Below are 18,332 nucleotides of genomic sequence, written 5' to 3'. Positions count from 1 at the left end.
GAGAGGCCCAAGAACTGAGCCCTGCGGGACTCCAGTTTGTAGGGGGTGAGGGTCAGAGACTGAGCCCCTCCAAGTCACCTGGTAGGAGCGACCAGAGAGGTAGGAGGAAAACCAAGCGAGTGCAGACTGTGGTGGGAATTTTAATTTATTCCTGTAAGAAAACACTCAGAGACAGAGACAGTAAATAAAATCCAATCTTTACTATGCGCATAGGGTCCAAGTTACATGCAAAAACAAGGACAAAGGTTCCAGGACCTTTGTCTGGATATATGTAGGCACAGAGCGCAACGAATGTACGCCCCTTCATTAGTATTCATTCATATTTCTGATAATCAATATTCAAAGACAATCCACCGCTCTTCTCCTTACTGTAGATTGTTTATTCATATCTCCCCCTTCAAGGTACGTCATGCAGATGCATGTTCTCAAAACATTCCAGCATGACGTATACGCAGGGGCCTGTGCATTTAACTTGCGCGTCTGAGAATAATCTCTTATCTTGTTTTAACTCCCTGTTTCTAGGAAGATAATCCCCATGGTAGCTTCCGTCATGAGGTATTATGTTTTTGGTTCTGCAGGCTCTTAGGCACCAAGACAAGATAATCCAGAACACACAGTTAATGGCCGTGGCCTTGGAGGCCCATGGTACAGACAGGGAGAGACATCTCCACTCACACAGTTACAGAATATAATATTGAGTAGCACAAGGCAAGTTATGATACTTTAATAAGTGTGTATACTCTGGATCCAGCATAAGCAACCAATAATAGTATAAGAAATTAGTAAAGGATAAGCAATTAATAATATGATAAGTAATTAATAATGAAATAATCACATGAATATATAATTTCAACAACAAGACCCTGTGACACCCATCCCAGACAGCGATGAGAGCAGAATCTCATGGTTGACTGTATCGAAGGCGGCCGACAGGTCGAGGAAGATGAGGACAGAGGAGAGGGATTTGGCTTCGGCTTTAGCAGAGTGGAGTGCCTCAGTGACCGCGAGCAGGGCGGTCTCAGTGGAGTGGCCACTCTTGAAGCCAGACTGGTTGGGGTCATGGAGATTGTGCCCCCCAATATTGCCTAGCAGACAACCAATTGTCACAAGCAAGAGATCTCTCATCTGACCAGTGTTAGCTCTCATGAGGAGTACCTTTAGGTCTGCAGAGCACAAGATTGCAACAGGCTTACGCCCAGCTGCTGTAACCACTGACATGGGTGGCACAGTAGTGACTTAATAATCCCTATACTGGTGTTGCCAAATTGGGGAGATAAAGAAAGAAGTCAAAATTTAGAGAAAAAAAAGTACTCAGGGCCATTTCCAATGATGTCACGAGGGACATTAGAAAAAAATCCTTTCATGTTGCCTGCAGCTAGCTGTGGCTATTCCTTACTCCTTTTGTGTGTTATCAGGCATACTGGTGTGGTGAGCAGGACCACGTGCAGTGTCGAGGATGGTTATTAATCTGCTGCAGCTCTTCGCTTCAGACCACTACCAGAGAGAAAGAATAGACAGAGGTCCAACCTAGAGGCTAAATTGCTCCGTGCTTAAATCTGCTTAATATGCAGACCTCACCACTGTTTTTACAATGGGTCCCAATGGGAAAGTTACAGTGAGCTGTTACAATGTACTTTTTGAGTTCTTGTTGGGTTTGCAAGGGTATTTGGATAGCCTAGATTGTTGGTACGCAGTGGAAGGGTTAATTGAGCCTTGACACAGAGAAAAAAGCGATTTATTTTGCAGTTGTTCACCACTGCACATGTGCAGTGTCTTGAAATTGATTGCTTTTCTCAGAGAGGAACAGTAGAGTTACACACCTACACATGCTCATGGCACCTCTCATATAGCTAGGCTAAAGCAGAGTAGAACCTGTTAGTTGAGAGTGGCATCTTTTTTCCTTTAACATCTTTGTCGCTACTCTTCCATGGGTGTGTTCCTGGGGATAAAAAGGCTCCTGCCTCTCCCCAGGAAGGCTCCGCCTCTCACTGTGACATCACAAGCCTCAGCCTGGTAAGCTGCACTATATGATTGGTTTGGGAGGTAAGGGGGGGGTGGGATGTGTTGAAGGGGTGCTGGACATTACTGGCCTCTTGTTGGGCCTCTCTGAGCCACAACTTTGATATACTGGTAGTCAGTGGAAACAGCCCCCCCCCACCCCCCCGTCCCTCCCACAAATTACAGGCTGACCTACTTCTGTCTCCCCAAGTTAACGCATCACAAAAGGGCACTCCCTGAATAAGCTCTGCCTGAGCTGACCAGGCTGGGCCCATGATTAGCTCGCCTCACCCCAATCCAACCGACAGGGACACCAAACCCCTGGCAGCTCAGGATAGAGCAGACTGCCCCTCTGGATCTGTACTTAGTGAATACGGGGCCCAGATGTTGTTTGGATTGCAGAACTCAGCAAAGGGCTATCAGCTATGCAGGTACGCAGTTGGAGGTGAGCCAGACAACCCTGAGACTCCTCTGCAACCCAGTGTCCACCCCTCAGAGGCCACCCCCTGAATGCAAAACCGGCAAGGCGAGCGTTGGGTCGCCAGGTCAGTCCCAGCCATATGCCCTCAGCACACAATGGGCTGGCCTCAAAGGACCCGCCCCCTGGTCCCAGTACAGCTATGGGAAGGGGGACACATTGTTTTGCAGACAAAGGGCAACGGTGGCATGGCCCCCCATTTCATTGCAGGAGGTCCTGGGAGGGGAGTACAAGGGGCCCAGCACATGGGTCCACACTCCCCTTTACATTCTTCAAATCCTCAACCCCGGCAGGCTCTGGACACCCCACATATCTTAATAGCCAGATAGGCCCCCCCTTTCCCCAATATTGAATATATACTGAGAGGCTAGCAGGAGCTAAAACAAGAAGTTCAGATTTGAAGGGAGTTTTATAGGCCCATGACTGCTCTGAACTTTAGACTGAATGCTGATAAAGCAATTGCACAATGAGATTGGCAAGTAAGTGACACCAATCTCTTTGTAGGACACCGGTGTAATAGAGACCACCTGGCATGGAGGGCCACATGTTTAAACCTTTTGCAAATAATAAGCTTCACCTTGGCCTTACATTACTTTATTTATTGTTGGTCATTTCCATCGTGGCTGACTTGCTCTGCTTTTAGTTCTAGGTCTGATATCTGTATGTAACTGCAGAGGTTATGGGAACAGTAAACATGTTTATCGAATTATGCTCATTGCCAAGGGCACAGATTACTTATTGAAGAGGGCTATTTGGCCCTGTCACATGCGGGGACACACCCCTTAGAGGACAGACGAGTTTGCCACAGGGAGATATCGAAAGATATCGTACATCCGGATTGCACCAGCATTTTCACAGGAGTGGGGAAGGGAGAGAGAGAGCTGGAGCAAACTATTAAGTAAACAAAAGTCTTCTCCCTTCACGTTCACGGTATTGGGTTCAAAATAATAAACTAAAATAATAAAGGCAAACCAAACTGTAGCTTTTGCTCTGTGGTTTTTGCTCTGTCGCTTTCAGCCCCATCTCTCCGAACAACAGCTCTCTTATCTGTGGTTCCCTGTTCTCAGTTGCCTACTGCGAAAAAGAGCACAGATTTAACAGCCTGGACTGATTCAAAATGTAGTCCAGGTGTCTGTCGACTTAACCAGTCGGTGTGGTCCTCGGATTACCCTGCTTCCTTCCTGCAAAACCGAACCCTTGCCACAGCCTTGCCTTCTTCTTTAAAAAAAATAAATAAATAAAATCAGATTTTTCCCTTTTTCTCCCAATTTGGTAGCCAATTGTACCCTATCGAATCCAATTTGTGTTAGCTGTGGGATACACCGCCTACACCCCATCCCTCGGCAGCCCGAAGGGATCTGGCGATCCGAGAACAACACGCCCTCTTCAAGCCATCTCGTCTCATGCTTGTGACCATAATTCCGAGGCGCCCAGGGCAGCGAGCCAATTATGCCGCTCCACGAGAGCCAGTGAAACTTGGCAGCCTTGCCTTCTTGATTTTCAAGAAATCTATGTTTTTTGCAGAGACTATACCTAATTGAATGCCATCTGGAACTACTGGTTGTAGCTGGCACAAATCCAAGTGCTCGGCACAGATAGTGTTCAGTTTGTTAGAGCTAGCCAGCCAATCAGAACAGAGGTTCATTGATATCAATGAGTCATAAATAGACAGTCACTAAAACAGCCTGTTCTTGATAAAGCTCATGAGAGGCACTGGAGAATGGACAAAACTCAATAGAGATTGTTTTTGATAATTAAAACCACACAAATGTTTTCTTATGGATATCAGGACACCTAAAATACAACACTGGATAGGTGTACAATACAGAAAATTTAATTTAATTTAATTACGTCACAGTTATTTAGCTGATGCTTCTATCCAAAGCAACTTTGATTAAACTAAGCAGGGGCCAAAGACCCCAGCAATGTGAGCCTTGCTCAAGGACCCAACAGATTGAACCACCTTCCAGGTCTCAGTCAAACACCTTTGCCATGAGGTTATAGCTGCCCCTCATTTTAATGAAAAAAGTTATCAAATGCCCATATCACTCATGTGAAGCAGTAATTGCCCCTATAAACTATATAACTAATTGATACAACCATTATCAGATATAATCGCAACCAAATGCTTCTGTAAAATGTGACATTATTCTTTGCAGAAAAGTTTATATTCAGACAAATTGGTAGGTTGCTAAGTATGAACTGCTCATTTCAGGTCCTGTCACAGCATCTCCAGTAAATCCCATTCCATTGTAGATTTGCATTTTTCCAATGTGGAGTGCAAATTGTCATCACCTGATCAGCCCAGAATCCGTGGGGCACTTTAAGCTGAAGGAGTTAAAGATTCAACAATACGGAGAGGTGGAGTATGAGCATGAATGTGGGTCAATGTATGTTTATTTGATGTTGATTTGGCGGGGGTGGAGGGTGTATATATTGTAGGACACCAAGGTCAGTAGAGAAGCAGTCATGTTAGCCTCCCTGATTCTTCTGTGGGTCTTCTTCAGCTTGCTCTTCTTTCTCTTTAGAGAGCAAAGGCCCAAAAACTTCCCCCCCGGACCACGGCTAATCCCGATATTTGGAAGCACTCTTCACCTGAACCTGATCAATCCTCTCAATGACTTCAGGAAGGTACAGTAAAAACTGTTTTAAAAAAAGTTTATCATGCATGTGCCATGTGTATGTACCTTGTGAATTACTTTGGTGAAATCCTTCTTCGCTCTTTTGATTCTTTTTGCTTTTATTCAGATCATTAACAAAACCTAATGCAGTAGTTACCAACAGCTGCCCCCCCCCCCCTGTGTATGTTTGTTTGTATTTCAATCACAATTGCAATCCCAGTATTTTAACAATCTGTTCATTTTTGTTAACAATTCTTTTCCTTAAAGGAGTAACATGGTGGTTGAATATGACACTTAACAGTTGTCTTTAGGGAACAATAAAACAAATGTGCTTAATTTGTTTTCATTGTTCAGTCATTACATTATACATTACATGTATTTTAAAACTTATCTTCTAAGCCTAAATTTCCCACTGTAAAAGTTCACCCAAACTGTCTGGGCTTGGTAATGAGAACTGTAGCTGATGTTAGCTAGTTAGCTAAATGAATATAACCAGAAATTGACTAGTTGTCCTTAAAAGGCAGTCTAACTCAAGTGAACCAAACATTAAATATTTGCATTGTTTTGCCTGTAGGGTAGCAGAGACAACTACAATTTTACGGAGCAAATCATGAAAGAACTTAAACAATTGCATTCAGCAACCTAATTAGAAGTGTGTTGATTCCTGTCAGTCTTTTTAATTTGAACAATAAAAAGGTTTTGATTCACATTCTGCATTGTCACATTATCTCAAAAGTACTTTTGCAATAAATTTAGCAAATTCTTTTCGGCCATCATGAATTAGCACCTACCTGGGTGATTGTCGCACAGATGAAACTATAGCTCTAGATCTAGCTGCTAGTTGTATTTTACCAAGGTAGTGTGCTAAGTGCATGCACATTTTATTGGCTTGTAAGCAACTGCATGCAGATTTTCCTTTTCCATCTTCCACTATGAATGTAAGCTGTCGGAGCGCTATGGGAACGTCTACAGTGTCTACTTTGGGAGCTTTCCAGTTGTGGTGCTGAACGGTCTGCAGGCTGTGAAGGAAGGGCTGGTCACTCACTCAGCAGAATCTTCCGGTAGACCTAGAGGCTTTCTAATCAACCAAATGACAGAGAATAAAGGTAAAAACACAATAAACTGAATGACATAACTTGTACATCATGTGACATAATACTGCACTCTCCACAACTTCCTGTCTCTTCGTGGCAGTTCTGATACTGCCTGATAATTATTCTGTATTTTTGAGTTCTGTGCGTGATCCATGCTGATTCTATTATATACAGTTATACAAATAAATAGCAGTGCATTAAAAAAAGTTAATAAAGTGCAAATATATTTCAGTAGCTTTTAGTTCCATATTTCAAATGTAGTGGAGACATTACACATTCAATTCCAAATCAAAGCATTAACACATTTTTATGAAGTCTGCGTCATTCTTTTACAGGAAGCAAAGAAAGGGAATCTTAATCTGTTAAAAAAAATGGCAGTGTTGACATTTTTCTGTTCAAACTCAAACACTTACTATATAAACTGAATACATTTTTCACGATATAACTTCACTTCAAATTACTGAATATTATTTGCCGTTGTTTTTGTCAGCCCAGGATGAACAAACTACATTCCACAGTTCCTGTGAATTTTTGGGTTTTGCTGCAGGGACTGCATGTTTAATGTCACCCCACAAGTTTTCAATGGGGTTGAGGTCGGGGGATTGAGCTGGCCACTCCGTTACCTCAATCCTTTTTGTCTGAAACCAAGATGTTGCGTGTTTGGGGTCAGTGTCTTGTTGAAACTTCTATTTCAGGGGCATTTCCTCTTTGGCATAAGGCAAAGAGGAAAACCATAGAACGAGCTTTCTAAAACCATAGAACGAGCTGCTTCTACTCAACTTTCTTCTTTCTTTTCTAACAACAACCTGCTAGACCCCCATCAGTCTGGCTTCAGATCGGGCCACTCGACAGAGACCGCTCTCCTCTCCGTCAGTGAGTCGCTCCATGCCGCACGAGCAGCCTCCCTCTCCTCTGTCCTCATTCTTCTTGATCTCTCTGCTGCCTTCGACACTGTGGATCACTCCATCCTCCTGTCCGCCCTGTCAGCAACGGGCATCTGTGGCACAGCCCTGGACTGGATTGAGTCCTACCTCTTTGGTCGCTCCTTCCAGGTTCCCTGGGCTGGTACAGTATCGACACCTCGGCCCCTTGCCACAGGAGTTCCCCAGGGCTCAGTCCTAGGCCCGCTTCTTTTTTCTCTTTACACTTGTTCCCTTGGCCCTGTGATCACTGCACATGGGCTATCCTACCACTGCTATGCGGATGATACCCAACTCTTCATCTCGTTCCCACCATCTGATACACAGGTTTCTGCCCGTATCACTGCTTGCCTGAGTGATATCCAGAGCTGGATGGACAACCACTATCTAAAGCTCAACCCAGGCAAGACTGAAATGATATTCATCCCTGCTAATACCTCTCCCCACCTGGATCTCTCCATTTCCCTCGGGGATACCACACTCACGCCATCACCCAGTGCAAGGAACCTCGGTGTGGTGATGGACAGCAGACTGTCCGAGAACATTGCAGCGGTGACCCGGTCATGCAGGTTCTTCCTAAACAACATACGGAGAATCCGCCCCTTTCTCACCCCCTACTCGACCCAGCTCCTGGTCCAAGCGATGGTTCTGTCCCACCTGGACTACTGCAATTCCCTCTTGGCTGGCCTCCCAGCATCCGCCATCAGACCCCTCCAACTTATCCAGAATGCAGCAGCTCGTCTGGTCTTCAACCTTCCCAAATACTCACACGTCACCCCCCTGCTTACTTCCCTCCACTGGCTGCCTGTCATGGCTCGCATCAAATTCAAAACATTGGTGCTAGCCTTCCAAGCAGTTAAGGGGTCTTCCCCAGCTTACCTACAAAAACTCATCAGACCCTACACCCCTGCCAGACCTCTTCGCTCAGCCTCCACAGGCCGCTTGGCACCTCCCCCTCTCCGAACCTCCACCTCACGCTCACGACTACTGTCTGTTCTGGCTCCACGGTGGTGGAACGAACTCCCCGTTGAGGTCAGAACTGTAGAATCTCTCCCCACCTTCAAGCGCAAACTGAAGACGCACCTCTTCAAGCAGCACCTCTCCCCATCCCTCCCGACCTCCCTGTGAACCTTAATTGTTGTCTTTGTGATTTGCGTAGTGTTTCGGTATTTTTAGTTGGCTAGGTAAGCAGTATTTGGATAGTTAAGTTTGGTCACTTTTGCTTTGTTGTTTGTTTGTTTATTTGTTGATTTAAAAAATAAATAAATAAATAAATAAATAAAAAATAGGCCCTGGTCCTTATCTTTGTTGTATGATTTTTGCACCACCATGCTTCACTGTAGGCGGCACAGATGGTGCAGTGGGTAACACTGCCGCCTCACAGCAAGGAGGTCCTGGGTTCGAATCCCCGTCGGCTGGGGCCTCTCTGTGCGGAGTTTGCATGTTCTACCCGTGTCTGCGTGGGTTTCCTCTGGGTACTCCGGTTTCCTCCCACAGTCCAAAGACATGCAGGTTAGGCTGATTGGAGAGTCTAAATTGCCCATAGGTATGAGTGCGTGAGTGAATGGTGTGTGTGCCCTGCGATGGACTGGCAACCTGTCCAGGGTGTATTCCTGCCTTTTGCCCAGTGTATGCTGGGATAGGCTCCAGCCGCCCTGCAACCCTGTTCAGGATAAGCGGGTTAGGATAATGAATGAATGATGCTTCACTGTCTTCACAGTGTACTGTGGCTTCAATTCAGTACCCGGGGGTCGTCTGACATACTGTTGACGATCACTAGACACAAGAAGAACAATTTGACTCTTATCAGTCCACAGAATGTTACACCATTTCCCTTTGGACCAATTGATGTCTTCCTTGGCAAATTTTTACCGATTCTGCACATGCCCTTTTTTCAACAATTGTGCTTTACGGGTGCTTTTTGCTGATAGCTTAGCTTCGATCAAACATTTTCTGACTGTCACAGCACTTACAGGTAATTGTAGATCATCTTTGATCTTTCTGGAGCTGATGAATGGCTGAATCTTTGCCATTGTGACTATTCTTAGATCCGTTTTAACAGTAGTTGCTTGTTTTCTTCCGCATATTTCAGGATTTTGTTGCCATTTTAAAGCATTTTAAATAATTTTAGCTTAGCATCCTATAATTTGCTGCACTTCTTTATACGTTTTCCCCTCCCAAATCAACTTTTTCATGAGTAACATTGTTCCTCCGAACAATGTTTGGAACATCCGTTTTATTCAGAAGAAAATATATTTTATAACAATGTGTGAAACATTTGCTTCCCTTCTACCTTAATACAGGAAAATTAATGACACCGGTTTTTTCACAGAATGAATGAATTCTCTAATTAAACTCCACACTGCTATTATTTTGAAAATGCCCCTCTCAATGAGTGAGTCTATTACTCAGAACAAGCAGCATGCATGTCATGACGGTTGGGTCTGTTGTTTTTCTATTACACTACTACAAGTAAATTATTTGCCATGCACAAATATCACTACTACTAATAACAGTGGTTCATCAGGTTACTTATGTGGTACTGCTATTTTCTTGAACACAGTTGTACAGAAATCACATTCTCAAACGCATAGACAAACAGGAGAAACTGCCTTCAGCTTGCTAGTTTAGACTTTTTGTTAATATGTTCCGTCTGTGATTTAAAACCATAGAACTGTATTGTATAACAGCTAGAAAGGAAACATTATCGCAGTTCCATTCAGGCCTAATTAAGGGTACCCCTGCAAGTGGTGCCACATTTGACATCCCCCTCCTCATTTGACGTAATTGACTCCACGCCAAAATCCCCCTAAAGATCCATTTCACTAGTGCTGCTCTAACTTCTGTTTCAGCTTGTCTTTAATGGGGAAGTCCCAGCTTGTTTGTTGTCAAGCTTCTGGTACACATTGCTTACATGTATTGAGTGATATATACAAACTGACGGCAGATGATACACCTAAATTCATCCTTTAGGGGTTGTCCTGAATGATGGGCCAGTATGGAAGATGCAACGGAGATTTGCCCTCATGACTCTGCGGAACTTTGGCATGGGGAAAAATTCTATGCAGGCCAGGATTCTGAAAGAGACCTCCTACATCACCTCTTATTTGGAGAAGAATGCCGGTAACAATAATAACAATGATAACCCTTGCATCAAACTTATCATTTGGCCTCTGTAGACCTCTTTGAATGCTTTGTGCTTAAATTGTATATTTATAGAATAAAGTGGTTTTATTTATGCGTGAGAAGAAAGGAAGGGCACTGATCTCTGTTTAATGACATTTCTGGAAGGCAAAACCATACACCCCCAGACCCTGTTTCACAATGCAACATGCAACATCATCTGCTCTGTCCTGTATGGGACTCGCTTGACGTACGACGACAAGTTTCTACAGCTCATTGTCAGATGCATCACTCAGAACAACAAGATATTGAACTGTCGTTGGACACTGGTAAGAACACCAAATACCCAGTCCAAACACGCCTTCACATTGCTTACAGAAGAGGGAGAGAACAAAGTGAATTGGCTTTGTTTTTCATGTAGGCATAGTTACATTTCACCTTGTACCATTTCACACTTCAGATTTATGATTCATTTCCGATGCTGAGGTTCCTGCCCATGCCCTGCCTCAAGGCCATTGAGAACTACAACACCCTGAAAGAAGGCGCAGTGGCCCAGATTTCCCAACACAAGAAGTCCTGGGTGCCCGGAAAGCCCCGGGACTTTCTTGACTGCTACCTAGATGAAATGGAAAAGGTAACACAATGTTTAACCACAATGCCCACAATGCTTGAATTCGTATCGGCCCAGTACCAGCAAGGGGTAGCCTATAATCGGCTACTGTATCGCTGATTCAAAATAAGTAGAAAGTGAGCAGATACATTTTAGAGGATGTGGGTGATAGTCTTTGGTTTTCTGAATTGATGCAAAGCACAATGATGTGTTTAAAATAATGAATATGCCGTCATAATGAAATAATGATGGGTTCGTATTTTACAAATCGATCTCTCTTCTTCTGTCAGAGAGGAGATGACAAATTCTCCTTCAGTGAAAGCCAGCTGGCCATTTTACTGCTGGACTTCAGCATGGGTGGAACAGACACCACTGCCAACACCTTCCTCACAGCCTTCCTGTACCTCATGACTCACCCAGATGTTCAGGGTGAGTTATCAGTTGTGCTTCTATGGTTACATACATGGTTGCAACAGCCTTCAAGGTGGAGAACATCGTCTCCCAGCTCGGTGACATGTGCCATCTCTCCCTGTGGTCTCCAGAGAGGTGTCAGAAGGAGATCGATGAGGTGCTTGGAGAGAAGGAGCAGGTATCTTTTGAGGACAGACACACGATGCCCTACACACAGGCTGTGATCCACGAGGTTCAGCGAGTCGCCGACACGGTGCCACTTAGCATTTTCCATGCCATCACCAAAGACACACGGATGATGGGCTACGATATCCCAAAGGTGAGGCCACAAGGCATCCTTTAAGGTAGATCAGGGTCTGTTGTGAGATAGGGTCCATTGTTACCATATGTTTTTTTCCTTGATCAGAAAGAAGTTAGCCTGTTGTAAATCACATTGCGCACCCCCATACACATCCTCATTCACCTCGGATTTCAACGGACCAGTTTTGAGTCAGTTTCATGCTGAGACAACACTGTGTAACAATCGACCCCATGTCATAACAGACCCCGATCTGGGGATGTGGATGATACTTGAAGCACAGAAAAGGCCAAGAGAAAAAGTATGTCTCAGAAAAGTATTGTGAGCAAAGGGATACACAAGCTTGCGCTTCCATTTAATTTCTTTGTTCACACTTTATCTATAGCCATCCTTCCATCATTATATTTCCTTCTCTGTCTGTTCTGATTTCAGGGAACCATGATCATCCCCAACCTCTCCTCTGTACTGCGTGATGAAAGCCAGTGGAAGTTTCCTCATGAGTTCAACCCCTCCAACTTCCTAAACAATGAGGGGGAGTTTGTGAAGCCAGAGGCCTTCATTCCCTTCTCTGCAGGTAAGTCTCAAACACCAAACACCAAGCCTTACACAAAACACAAACACCAAAGAAATGAAGAAAAGGGTGACTGAGGCCATGAGAGGAGTTGATCACATTGCAACCACCACCGACTGCTGGTCGATCAGAAGACAAAGCTTTATTGGTGTTACAGCCCACTGGATAGATCCTGAGAGTCTTAACAGATGCTCAGCTGCCCTTGCCAGCAAACAGTTGAGAGGCTCTAACACATTTGATGAACTGGCAAGTGCCTTAAATGACATCCATTATGAGTTTGAAATCCAGGGAAAGATTGTTGGAACAACAACAGACAATGGTTCTAATTTCTTTAAAGCGTTCCAGGTTTTGGGTGAGAATGAAAATGGCCTAGCAGTTGGTGGTTGTGATGTAGGTCTGCCAGGAAATGAAGATAATTATGAGGAAAATGAAGAAGTAGAGTTTATTGATGTCACAGCACTCTTGAATGAAGACGATGGTTCCCATTACCAGCTACCAAAACACCACCGCTGTGCATGCCATCTACTTAACCTTGTAAGTACGGTTGATGCCACAAAAGCAACATCCAGCGAGGCTTACAAAAAATTGTACCAGCCAACATTTGGCAAATGTTACAGACTTTGGAATAAGTGTGGAAGATCCACACTAGCAGCTGAAACCATTCAAGATGCCTGCTCCCTCCAGCTGCTGCACCCAAATGCCAGAAGATGGAACTGGAAGATGGTTCCTGGCTGTGGAAAGACTACTGAGGATAGTCACAGCCAAGGGAGGGGCAACTGGTAGATCCATCTGCACAGATCTGCAGGTTCCAATGTTCAACCGAACTGAACTTGTATTCCTCATGGAATATGCCACCGCTATGAGTCCAGTTGCCCAGGCCGTGAACATATTGCTGGCTGAAAAACACTCACAAGGGGTGGCTACTTCCAACAATCAACCAGCTGATCGTCAAACTTGACGGAATCAAGTTGTCATTGAAGTATTGTCAACCTCTGGTGGATGCTCTAAAGCTGGGTATTGAGAATCGTTTCAGCCACATGCTAAGAAATCCTGAGCTGATTGCAGCTTCCATTCTTCTTCCCAAGTTCAAAATGAAATGGACAAAGGATAAAGCCACAATCCAAATGGGCATTGAGTACATAAAGGAGCACATTGAAGAACGCTCACTGCAGCAAGGTGAAGCAAACAAATCCGATCAGGTTGAGGACAAATACTCTTCCTCCCTGAAATCGTTTCATACACAAGAACACTCCAAGCAACTGGAAGGATACTTGGCCTCTTCAGCAGATAATGTGAGCTTGCTCAGGTCTTTTCCAGCTGTCTGAACATTGTTTGTGAAGCTGAACACACCCTTGCATTCCTCTGCCACCTCTGAAAGGCTCTTCAGCATCGCAGGACTTGTCTCCAGCCCCAGAAGAACAAGCCCGGATTCTCACAATTTTGAAAACCAGCTTCTACTAAAGTTAAACCACAAATTCTTCAGCTTCACGTAATGAGATAATTGATACTTCATTTAAGAGATGGAGGGGAGCAAGCAGGGTGGTAGGAGGAAGAGATAAGAAGGGTAGGAACAGGTTAAAAGGGAGGGAGGGAGAGCTGGATGGGTATGGAAGGATTAAGGTTAGAGTGAAAGATGGGAGGGGAGGAAGAATGGAAGGAGGGAGAGATGGAAGGAAGAAGGCTATAAAGAAAGGAAAGGAAAAAAGAGTGAGATTAAAGGCAGGAATGGAATCAGGGAGAGAAAAATGGAGGGAAGATAGAAGAAAGGAAGGCAAGAGGGAGAGGAGAATGGAGTGGTTGTGCCATTTTCTTCCTGACCTAATGTTTTTATGATTAGTGACATATTTGTTCCTTCCATTTTTTACCGTCTTTGATCAGCTTCAGAAAAAGCTGGTCTTTTTATGTTTGTTTGGTATTTTTTTAACTGGTGGGTGTACCCAAAATATATATATTTTTTTTTTTTTATTGAAGCTGGCTTCTTTATGTTTAATCTGCACCTTTAAGGAAAACAGAAATAAATATTTAAACAAAGTTTTTATTGCTTTGTTATAGATAAGCACCACAGCATTGCATTAGCATCCATCATCCGCTAAATGCAGGTAGAATTCAGCTGTGCCATGTAACTCATACTTGCCACTTTGGCGGTTGAGATCATAGATGATCATTGGGGTGACATGGCTCAGGCAGTAAGAGCAGTCGTCTGTCGAAGTGTCCCTGAGCAAGATTTGGTGGATTTGGAGCAAGGTTGGTGCCTTGCATGGCAGCCAATCGCCATCGGTGTGTGAGTGTGTGTATGAATGGGTGAATGAGAAGAATCAATTGTACAGCGCTTTGGATAAAGGCGCTATATAAAATGCCAACCATTTAACCATTTACCACCCAATGTCATTCCGTGAAGTTATAAACTTCTGAACAGTTCTCTGTATTTTAAATGCAGTAGGACTATGGAAACCATCGTATCCAGGGCACTGTTTTCCAGGGCCAGACCAGATGACCTAAAATTAAATAAAAAATCAAGACCATAGGCAGTTATTTGAATGTCCCCTCCATTATTCTTCTATGGTGCCGAGTGTAAACCTTTCAATAAGAAGAGATGCATCATTGAGATACATCTTGCTGACTTTCCCTGTTTTTCATTTGCAAGTCCGCAGCCTGCTACGTGTACTTATGTAAGAGTACTACTGCAGAGGCAATATCTCCACTCCACATGCAAGCAATTTATGATTGTCAACTTTAATTTAACCTTTATTTACTGTAGGGGAGATTGGGGTCTGTTGTGACACGGGGTCCATTTTTACCCAATTATATATATTTTTGGCCCAATCAGAAACAAGCCAACCTGCGTTCTCTTTCACCTTGGAATTCAACAGTTGTGTCAATTTTGCGCTCAGAAAGCATTGCGTAACAATCAACTCCATATCACAACAGACCACGATATCCCCTATACAGGCTAATTTCACTGAATACACATGCTCATTTACAGCACCGCCCTGTTAACTCTGTTAATCCCCCCTCCCCACACAAAAAAGCATTTCAGAAAGCGACTCCATTAGTGTAGAGGATACTGTTGATTGCTCAGATGTTTATGCTTTTGGCATTCCAGCTGTGTCACCCCTGTTGAAAAAAAACATGCTCAAGCTAGGTTTTGAAACAGCTGGTAGCTGGTTGACCAGTTCAGATCAGCTCTCAGCTCCAGCTTGGCCATGCTCATACCCAGCAAGACCTGTTTATGGCCAGCTTGACCAGCTCAATCTGGCATAACTGGATTTTACAGCAGGGACTTTCTCTCACCTGACTCTATTACCTCAACTATTTGCTTTAACGATGGTCACAATTCTATAATTAGTCAGGTTATGGTGAAAATCCAATGTGTACATTATCCTCAAACTGTTGTCTTTAGACATGACACCGTGTGTGTGTGTGTGTGTGTGTGTGTGTGTGTGGGTGTGTGTGGGTGTGTGTGTGTGGGTGTGTGTGGGTGTGTGTGTGTGTGTGTGTGTGTGAGTGTGTATGTGTCTGTGTGTGGGTGTGCGTGTGCGCGTGTGTATGTGTGCGCGTGCGTGTGCGTGTGCGTGTGTGTGTGTGTGTGTGTGTGTGCGTGTGTGTGTGTGTGTGTGGGTGGGTGTGTGTGTGCGTGTGTGTTGCAGGGCCTCGGCTGTGTCCAGGAGAGGCTCTCACACGCATGGAGCTCTTCCTCATTCTCGTGACGCTCTTACGCCGCTTCAAGTTCATCTGGCCTGAAGACGCAGGGGTGCCTGACTACAAGCCCATTTTTGGATTTACCCACACACCCAAACCATACAGAATGGTTGTCAGACTTAGGGCAGATCACTAAGTCTAGACAAACAAATGTTTCTGAACAAACAATTATGATCACGGTTATAAACCCACATTTCTAATCAGAATTGGCAGCATGGTGTAGAGATTATGGAACTCATTTGCTCTAAATTGCTGTGGTCCAGTTAAATAATGTACAGAATGTGCAGGACAGGAATGTATGAAAGAGGCTTATGAACAGTGTCCCCCATGGTTCAAATTTATGTCAGATTATTATTGCCATTAATATTATATTTCAGAAGAATTGCCAATGATCATTTTTAACATCCCCAACTGATATTTATTACTGCATAATAATTGATAATCATGATACATGTTTATGTCATCATGTCTACACTTGCTACATACTAATTAATATTTTGTTTCTTACTGTTTTTTGTTTTTCCTATGTTTTGCTTTGTCTCTGCTACTTTACATTGTTCTGTTGTTTATTATGTCTAAAAACTAAAACAATGTTGTTGAAATTATATATTCATGTGATTATTTTATTATTAATTGCTTATCTTATTATTAGTTGCTTATGCTGGAGTGATCCAGATCATACATAATTGTTAAAGTACCATAACTTGCTTTGTGCTAATGAATATTATTTTCTGTAACTGTGTGAGTGGAGATGTCTCTCCCTGTCTGTATTGTGGGCCTCCAAGGCTACGGCCATTAACTGTGTGTTCTGGGTTATCTTGTCTTGGTGCCTGAGAGCCTGCAGAACCAAAAACATAAGACCTCATGAGACCTCATGACGGAAGCTACCATGGGGATTATCTTCCTGGAAATAGGGAGTTAAAACAAGATAAGATAGATTTCTCAGACGCGCAGTTAATTACACAGGCCCCTGCGTATACATCATGCTGGAATGTTTTGAGAACATGTATCTGCATAGACAGTACCTTGAAGGGGGGGGGGGAGATATGAATAAACCAGGGGTCGGCAACCCTGGTCCTGGAGAGCCGCAGGGTGTGCTGGCTTTCGTTGTTGCTTGGCATTAATTGATCAATGAAAGCCGTTGATTACACAGTTAACTCACCTCACCTGGTTTCTTGGGTCTGAGTCGCTTGCTTATTTTAAGGTGGAGACGAAAGCCAGCACACCCTGCGGCTCTCCAGGACCAGGGTTGTGACCCCAGGAATAAACAATCTGTAGTAAGGAGAAGAGTGGGGAATTGTCTTTGAATATTGATCATTGGGAATGTTTAATCAAAGGGGGCGTACATTTGTTGCGCTCCACGCATACATATATCCAGACAAAGGAGAGAAACCTCTGTCCTTGTTTTTGCGTGTAACTTGGACCCTATGCATAGTAAAGATTGGATTTTATTTACTGTCTTTGTCTCTGAGTGTTTTCTTACAGGAATAAATTAAAATTCCCACCACAACCATTTTTTTATCCTGTTGAAATTCTAACTACATTGTTGTGTATAATAGTGCCTGAAATATTGTGAGGATCTTCAGCGTTTACAAACAGCATTTGATCAAATTCAGAAACAACTATTCAAACTGTAGCTGGTGCTTGGTTTAAGTATTTTATTCAATTCATTGTTCTTTTTCATCTTAATGCAGACAAATATCACTACTACTAATAACAGTGGTTCATCAGGTTACTGATGTGGTACTGCTATTTTCTTGAACACAGTTGTACAGAAATCACATTCTCAAACGCAGACAAACAGGAGCAACTGCCTTCAGCTTGCTAGTTTAGACTTTTTTTTTAATATGTTCCGTGTCTGTGATTTAAAACCATAGAACTGTATAACAGCTAGAAAGGAAACATTATCGCAGTTACATTCAGGCCTAATTAAAGGTACCCCTGCAAGTGGTGCCACATTTGACATCCCCCTCCTCATTTGACATAATTGACTTATTTTTCATCTCAATGCAAGTGGCTTGTGCACTTTTTAGTAGATTGTAGTAGATTGGTACTACATTCTATGGGGTTGCTATGTTTATGGAAGTGTCATACATTCCACTAAAGATAATTTACATGTTTTACGTTTCCATTTTTAACCAGTGCTAGACCGATCACAGTGAACTGCATAACATGTGTAGCAGGACCAAGGGTGAGGCAAGTTTGCCCATGGTTGTGCAATAAAATGAAACTAAGGCAAGATTTATTTTGCAGTTTGGAGGGAACCAATAAAAGGAAAATGTGGAAGGCACTCTCTGGACAAGGATCCACAGAAAGTGCAAACAAAATCACAGACGCAGAAGAAAGCCTAGCCCAGTTTCAGAGCCTACCTTCACTTAATGCATCCAAACCCAGCCCTTCATTCATTTTTCCCCTCACTGATCCCTGCTGTGTGCTATTCATCTGAACTGACATTTACTCAATGCTATTATCTCTGAAACTTTTCAGAGCTAATAGTCTTAACTCACTC

At 43.5% G+C, this 18,332-nt stretch overlaps 1 protein-coding gene across 1 annotated transcript; it reads left to right on the top strand.

Annotated features, from left to right (window-relative positions):
* Positions 1–4,945: 4,945 nt before the first annotated feature.
* Positions 4,946–16,854, top strand: LOC133130760 (cytochrome P450 2F2-like). The gene is made up of 9 exons (XM_061245582.1): positions 4,946–5,107; positions 6,041–6,203; positions 10,085–10,234; positions 10,403–10,563; positions 10,695–10,868; positions 11,135–11,273; positions 11,387–11,574; positions 11,986–12,127; positions 15,772–16,854. Exons 1-9 carry the CDS (start codon positions 4,946–4,948, stop codon positions 15,957–15,959), a joined length of 1,467 nt encoding a protein of 488 aa, XP_061101566.1. The 3' UTR covers positions 15,960–16,854.
* The last annotated feature ends 1,478 nt before the right edge of the window (positions 16,855–18,332 follow it).

This window comes from Conger conger, chromosome 6 (assembly GCF_963514075.1).
Source record: "Conger conger chromosome 6, fConCon1.1, whole genome shotgun sequence".
Classification (NCBI taxonomy): domain Eukaryota; kingdom Metazoa; phylum Chordata; class Actinopteri; order Anguilliformes; family Congridae; genus Conger; species Conger conger.
This window is presented reverse-complemented; position numbering and strand designations above follow the sequence as displayed.

Excerpts from the sequence above, each read along its gene's own strand:
- LOC133130760 (XM_061245582.1), top strand. The coding sequence starts at position 4,946 with ATGTTAGCCTCCCTGATTCTTCTGTGGGTCTTCTTCAGCTTGCTCTTC. Across the intron at positions 10,235-10,402 it reads TTATTTGGAGAAGAATGCCG|GCAAAACCATACACCCCCAG; the intron begins GTAACAATAATA and ends CATTTCTGGAAG. Across the intron at positions 12,128-15,771 it reads CTTCATTCCCTTCTCTGCAG|GGCCTCGGCTGTGTCCAGGA; the intron begins GTAAGTCTCAAA and ends TGTGTGTTGCAG.